The sequence below is a fragment of the Salmo trutta genome, chromosome 34 (genome assembly GCF_901001165.1).
Source record: "Salmo trutta chromosome 34, fSalTru1.1, whole genome shotgun sequence".
Taxonomy (NCBI): domain Eukaryota; kingdom Metazoa; phylum Chordata; class Actinopteri; order Salmoniformes; family Salmonidae; genus Salmo; species Salmo trutta.
In genome coordinates, this window is record NC_042990.1 from 913,056 (window position 1) to 921,071 (window position 8,016).

Consider the following 8,016-nt stretch of genomic DNA (forward strand, 5'->3'; position numbering starts at 1 on the left):
CAAGAGGGAATAGGTCATCACATGTAGCAGCGCTGATGATAATTGGCGATTTGTGTTAAATTGCTCTATGTTTGTTCTCTGCATTATTTGTATGCATTGCACAACATCGGCTGGAGATTGATTTAGTTAATGTGTCATTTGATGTTCTCTCTCGCTCTCTCTCTCTCTCTCCCTCTCTCTCTCTCCCTCTCTCACCCAGATGAATTTAACCCTGAAATTCCCAAACTGGAGAAGAGCGTCAGTGGCAGCAGCCCATCACGCGATCGCCTTCTGCTCACCGTGGCAACATTGCTCATCTCCGCCCTCCTGGTGTCCTAGCAACTGTCTCCCCGAGTGACATCACATGGATACCTGGACCGCTTGGCCTGAAGGGCTCTGTATTCACTAACCCTGGGTTCAATTAGAAAGTGGGAGTAAACAAAGGAAAGGACACATAATTCAACCAAACAAAAGCCAGAATTACAATCAATTCGACACAACCCTAAAAAACAGGACTTACTCTCGGATCGTACTCACTTAAGGAGAGGCCTTTAAAATCTGCCGTTTTGCCCTTGAGTAAGGCAGTTAATCCCCAAAAACGACTGCTCCCCAGGTACCGATGACGTAGATTAAGGCAGCCCCCTGCACCTCTCTGAGTCAGGGTTGGGGTTAAATGCGAAGACACAATTCAGTTGTGCAGCTGACTAGGTATCCCCTTTCCCTTTCCTTTCCCCTTTTCAAGTCTATCTCAACTCACCTCTAATCACCGTTGGTACACAGTTTGTGCGACATGATGTCTTCGGTTCATGTGTTGTCAGACATACACTATGTGCATATGTGACACCGCATTTCATGCATTTGGTGTGCCACCACAAGGACCAATAGCAGAAAATGGCATTCAGACTTATAGACATGATACTTCCATCATACCTAGGCTGCCTCTGGCTCTGCACATATGCAGTTAAAGTAGGACATGTGCAGTGGGATTTGTAATGGGATGTACACAACCATACAGGAGTATGGCTGCCTGTCCATCTGCTAAGGAACTCACTTGACATTGCCTTCAGCTAGTCCCAATATGGAGGACCTTTGAGCTTTGTGGAGTAGGATGGACTGGGCTCCACTGAGCGTGACCAATAGACTGGGGACTGTAGGCCTCCAATGGGCTTTGAGGACTGGACTCAGCTGGACTTGGCTGTGCTGCAGTACTGTGGACCATGCTGGACTCCGCCGAGATTCACTGTACTGTGCCATGCTATATACTTGCAGCCATTTCTCTACACTGCTGCCATTCTACCAGATGTTAACCCATCTTTTACTGTCATGCTGGTGTTGACTGGAAATATTTTGAGAAAATCTCTATAAGGCTTTCGAGTACCGTTATCCATCTCCTCCAGATATTCTCTAACCTTGGCTTTGTGGTGCATAGAAAGGTCCGAAGCCCACATGTCAAGGACAAAATAGACGGTGCCCTCCAAGAACTGGTCCTAGATCTGTCCTAGATCTAAGACTCTGGACCTATGCTTTTAGAGCATTTCCAGAAGCACACATCTGTGTTTTTGCTATATACATTTACCCATAACACTTTGAATGGGTTCCAGGTACCAACATTTTATCAATAGTCAACAGAGTGGTTTCTAATACCACAAATTACAATATGAAACATTTCACAACAACAAATTCCCTACAAATCCAGACCTGATTTATAAAAAAAAATTCCCGTCACTTTTAAAGGTTCCCGAATCAGGGCTGGTCATTATTGCAATCCCAGCCACCGTGGTAACGACCAATACAGTCGCCAGAGTGCCACAGGTGCCTGACTGTGATTTGTGTCACAGATTACTTTAGCCGCCATTTTGTAAACATGTGTGAATGTGCAAACAGACAGCAGTCCTCTGATGTACTGTTTTATACTATAAAGTCGGACAATATCAGGATTGCATTATCGATGACAATGCTGTATGGTTTATTAACAGTTTAATTTTTTAAGTACGTTATTTATTGATTTGCTTGTTTATTTATGTACATTTTCAAGTATTTTTTCATTAAGCTACTGTGCCAAACTATAATTTTTTTTTGCTAAAGCATTTGCTTCTGTTAAGTACAGTACATGGATATGTGCCGGTTAAGACTATTGAGGAGAGATGTAAACTCTTCTTCTCACTTGTTATAAAGCATCACATTTAACCATAAAATGTATGGCAACAGCACGGAGGAAATAAGAGTACAGGTGATACCGGATAAAAGACGTCACCCCTTAAGTGCTGAAGTTAAACATTTTGACACAAGAAATGAAGATAGTGCATTGTAATGTGACTTTATATGCATACTGGTAGGGACAGAATGTATGTGTGCGTGTGCGTGAGAGAGAAAAGGCATATCCTTGCACATTTGTGTGAGTTATGTATGTATTAGGAGTGTGATTGTCCGCGCTTTCGAGTATGTGTGCATTTTAGACTTTTGGTATTCGTTGAAGGACTTGTTTGTAGGATCTGAATATGCAAGCGTGTATGAGAGAGAGAGAAAGAGAGAGAGAGAGAGAGAGAGAGTGAGAGAGAGAAAGAGAGTGAGTGTGTGCTTCAGCAATGTTAGTTTATGTTAGGATTTTAAAAAAGCATTTACTAACGTTGGAGACAACAACAAGAATTGTGTTTACCTTTGACAAGAATCAATAAAAAAAACATGTCAACTGAACCAAGAATGACGATTGTTAAAATAATGACAATAAAAATCTTACTTTTAGCAAAAGTCTTCATACATGTATATCCTAAATTCAATTGTTTAGTTGCTACGTTGATTCGTCAGGAACATTCTGTATAAGAATGTTCTCCATTTATCTTTATTATCCTTCTTTGCTCTTCTTCTATCTCACCTGCACCTACCCTTGCCCTTCACTTTCTCTTTCAGTTTGCGTTTATATGTTTACCTTCCCTTTCTGTTTGGTCCTTGTCTGTTCCTGTTAAGATCTTGCTCCCCCTGTCCCTCACACTATATTATACTAATTTAAAGTATCCTACATACTAGGGCTGCACAATTTTTTTATTTTTTATTATTGCAATATTGACGTGCAACTTCTTCATATACACTGAGCAAAAATATAAACACAACATGCAAAGTGTTGGTCCCATGTTTCATGAGCTGAAATAAAACATCCCAGAAATGTTCCATAAGCACAAAAAGCTTATTTCTCACAAATGACGTGGACAAATCTGTCTACAAACCTGTTAGTAAGCATTTTATCCTTTGCCAAGATAATCCTTCCACCTGATAGGTGTGGCATATCAAGAAGCTTATTAAACAGCATGATCATTACATAGGTGCACCTTGTGCTGGTGACCACTCTAAAATGTGCAGTTTTGTAACACAACACAATGCCACAGATGTCAAAATTTTTTAGGGAGCGTGCAATTGGCATGCTGACTGCAGGAATGTTCACCAGAGCTGTTGCCAGAGAAAATAATGTTAATTTCTCTACCATAAGCCGCCTCCAACGTCGTTTTAGAGAACCGGCCTTACAACTGCAGGCCGCGTGTATGGTGTTGTGTGGACGAGCGGTTTGCTGACATCAATGTGCCCCATGGTTGCGGTGGAGTTATGGTATGGGCAGGCATAAGCTACATACAACAAACACAATTGCATTTTATCGATGGCAATTTGAATGCACAGAGATACCATGATGAGATCCTGAGGCCCATTGTTGTGCCATTCATCCGCCGCCATCACCTCATGTTTCAGCATGATAATGCACAGCCCCATGTCATAAGGATCTGTACACAATTCCTGGAAACTGAAAATGACCAAGTTCTTCCATGACCTGCATACTCACCAGACGTGTCACCCATTGTGCATGTTTGGGATGCTCTGGATCGACGTGTATGACAGCATGTTCCAGTTCCCGCCAATATCCAGCACCTTCGCACAGCAATTAAAGAGGAATGGGACAACGTTCCACAGGAAACAATCAATAATCAACAGCCTAATCAACTCTATGAGGCAAATGGTGGTCATACCAGATACTGACTGGTTTTCTGATCCACGTCCCTTCTTTTTTTTAAGGATATCTGTGACCATCAGATGCATATCTGTATTCCCAGTCAGGTGAAACACATAGATTAGAACCTAATGAATTTATTTCAATTGACTGATTTCCTTATATGAATTGTAACTCAGTAAAATCGGAGAAATTGTTGCATGTTGCGTTTATATTTTTGCTCACGATAAATCCACGTTTTCTCTATTATACTATTGGTTTGTGTATCTTTATCTCTGAAGAATTCTAGTTAATCCTTGTTCACACTGGCAGTTGGAAGTAACTCAAATAAAAAAAATGTGCATATCCGATTCGAATTAGTTCTTTTTCCTGCAGTCTGAACAGCCAAAAAGCACATGGAATCGGATATTTCAAGCCACACTTCGAACAACCATCATAGGTGGTTTGAATTCAGATACCAATCTTGTTGCTTGCTAGGTACTCTGTTGACATTTTGACACGAACATGTGGTAGCTAACTAGCTTGTTAATTGTTTACAAACAAATTAGTAAATGTGCTAGAAAGCTTAACAGTAATATAGTTAGCTAGTTGACTGCTGTGGCTAGCTAAAAATGAATTATTTTGAAAGTTGGATCATCTTATCCATTTGAGGTTTTAAAAGTGTTCTTACACTATGATTTTGAACATTCAAAGCAACTGGGAAACGTCCATGGCAGGCATTGTTGTCACCTTAGCTTGCTATATACCTAACTTCTTGAATGATAGGGAGCACGAGGACCAACACCAATCAGCCTTCACTACTGCGCACACACCCATCGTTACTATGACAACTAGCATAGCCATGTCAGCAAATGACTGCAGTCTGAACACACACAACTTAAATTCGGTCAGTTGCTGTTTGGATAGTCAGTTGTTTGGACAGTACGGATTCAAAAACGGATTAGAAAAAAATTACTGATTTTAGCATTTAGGCCTGCAGTGTGAACAAGGCTTTAGTTAGTCTTAGCAAGCGCCAATCCTAATGCTAATCGCTAACTAGCTAACTGGCTGTCTAAATGCACTAAACTAGCAGAGATTATGGAGGTGGGGGGGGGGGGGGGGGAATCTGGCTAACGAATGTTAGCTCTAATACAGGCTGCTACCAGTGGTGGTGTCAGCATGTTGTTTGTGGAATCACATGTTCTGAATCAGACTGGAAGCATAATCGAAAACCTTTGTCTGAATGTAACATTCATTCAAATTTAATTAGGGTCCCCTGGGAAACACTGACAAACCCTTTGGTTACTAGTACCCTGTCACAACAACTCCTATACCTGTCTTTTTCATTCGTTGTCATGCCAAACAACACCAACCATAGAATTACAGTGTGATCAGAAAGTATTCAGACCCCTTGACTTTTTCCACATTTTGTTACGTTACAGCCTTATTCTACAATGGATTACATGTATTTTTTTCCTCATCAATCTACACAATACCCCATAATGACAAACCCAAAACAGGTTTTTCAAAATTTTGGTAAACAGAAATACCTTATTTATATAAGAATTCAGACCCTTTGCTTTGAGACTCGAAATTGAGCTTAGGTGCATCCTGTTTCCATTGATCATCCTTACGATGCTTCTAGAACTTGTTTGGAGTCCACCTGTGGTAAATTCAATTGATTGGACATGATTTGGAAAGGAACACACCTGTCTATGTAAGGTCCCGCAGTTGACAGTGCATGTCAGAGCAAAAACAAAGCCATGAGGTCGAAGGAATTGTCCTTAGAGCTATGAGACATGATTATGTCAAGGCACAGATCTGGGGAAAGGTGAAGTGGCGTCCATCTTTCTTAAATGGAAGAAGTTTGGAACCACCAAGACTCTTCATAGAGCTGGCCGCCCGGTCAAACTGAGCAATAGGGGGAGAAGGCCCTTGGTGAGGGAGGTGACCAAGAATCCAATGGTCACTTTGACAGAGCTCCAGAGTTCCTTTGTGGAGATGGGAGAACCTTTCAGAAGGACAACCATCTCTGCAGCACTTTACCAATCAGGCCTTTATGGTTTGCCAAAAGGTACCTAAAGTACTCTCAGACCATAAGAAAAAACATTCTCTGGTCTGATGAAACCAAGATTGAACTCTTTGGCCTGAATGCCAAGCGTCACGTCTGGAGGAAACCTTCACTATCCCTACGGTGAAGCATGATGGTGGCAGCATCATGGTTTTCAGTGAGAGGGACTGGATCGAGGGAAAGATGAATGGAGCAAAGTACAGAGAAATTCTTGATGAAAACCTTCTCCAGAGTGCTCAGGACCTCAGACTGGGGCAAAGGTTCACCTTCCAACAGGACAAAGACCCTAAGCACACAGCCAAGACAACACAGGAGGGGCTTCGGTACAAGTCTCTGAATGTCCTTGAGAGGCCCAGCCAGAGCCCAGACTTGAACCTGATTGAACATCTCTGGAGACACCTGAAAATAGCTGTGCAGCAACGCTCCCCATCCAACTTGACATAGCTTGAGAGGATCTGCAAAGAATGGGAGAAACTCCCCAAATACAGGTGTGCCAAGCTTGTACCATCATACCCACGGAGACTGAAGGCTGTAATCGCTGTCAAAGGTGCTTCAACAAAGTGCTGAGTAAACCGTCTGAATACTTATGTAAATGTGATATTTCCGTTTTGTATTTTTTAGACATTTGCTAAAAATTCTAAAAACGGTTTTTGCTTTGCCATTATGAGGTTTCGTGTGTAGATTGATGAGGGTAAAAAAATATTCAATACATTTTAGAATAAGGCTGCAACGTAACAAAATGTTGAAAAAATCAAGGGGTCTAAATACTTTCCGAATGCACTGCATATGCGATATAGCAGACGCTTTTATCCAAAGCGACTTAGTCATATGCATACAATTTTTACGTATGGGTGGTCCTGGTGACCCAAGTGTTTTGATCTAAATTACAATTAAAATCAAAATCACAATAGCTGGGTACATTTTTTTATCTCAGATCCTGCAGCCGTACTACATACAGACACGCACCACCATCATCCTTTGTTACTTACCCTTTCAGCTTCAACATGATCACCTTCATCACATGGCCTGTGCTTACAGTGATATATCTCTACTTGAGGGCTCAAACGCAGCACCCATAAATCATAATGACAGCGTGGGGAAAACCAACCTACTGCTCCATCTCTATCTCTCTCCCCATTCGCTCGCTCTGCTCTCCACCAAACACCTACAAGCTATTCATGTCTCCACACATCTATCTCCCTCAGTCTCTCTCTCTGTCCCTCCACCACACCGTCCCTTGCTCCATGTGCCCTTATCAGTTTCTCTCTAATCTTTGTACGCAAACCAGAGAGAAGTCGACAAAAGGGATTGACACATCTATCAGATGCTGTTAATATCCATCACGTCAGAGAGTAAAGGGGGCAGATTAGATCTCTCTTTCATGTTTTATGTCAGTGTTTCCCAATCCTGGAACTGGGGAATCGAAAGGTGGACATTTTTGTTTTTGCCCTATCACTACTGTACTGTAATACACCTGATTCAGGCTCAATGATGAGCGTATTAGTTAAATCAGGTGTGTTAGTGCTAGAGCAACTAAAATAAATCAGGTAACACTTTATTTGGATAGTCTGTAGAGCATCTACAGATGGACTATCTATAGACTATAATAGTAACATTTCAACCAACTATCTACTAACCTTAACCTTAGCCCTTACACTAACCTTAACCCCCATCCTTACCCTAATCTTAACCCTCTTCAGCGAGGGTTTTTTCATCTGTTTGTGACAAAAAGAAATGACGAAGTCTTCGCCCCTTAGTTGGTGATTGGTCAACAGTAGGGATTCTTTAATTAAGTATTTGTTGTCATTCAACGAGAGACAAATCATTTTCATGCACATTTTTTCACTTGAGAAATACCGTACCAAACATCTTAGTTAGATTTTGCACGAGTAAAATTGCACGACTAAGATCTCCTCTACAAAAACATAAACATTTATTACAGAGTTATCTTAGATTAATTAACTATTTTGAGGCGTCTCAAGATGGACAAACAGTA

At 41.3% G+C, this 8,016-nt stretch overlaps 1 protein-coding gene across 1 annotated transcript in view; it reads left to right on the top strand.

Moving 5' to 3' along the window:
* The window catches only part of LOC115173276 (ephrin-A3), a 91,466-nt gene extending 88,789 nt beyond the window's left edge, over positions 1 to 2,677 (top strand). Inside the window, exon 5 of the mRNA XM_029731221.1 lies at positions 200 to 2,677. Within this exon, the coding sequence (XP_029587081.1) occupies positions 200 to 318 (119 nt within the window). The 3' untranslated portion in view covers positions 319 to 2,677. The remainder of the gene's footprint in view (positions 1 to 199) is intronic.
* The last annotated feature ends 5,339 nt before the right edge of the window (positions 2,678 to 8,016 follow it).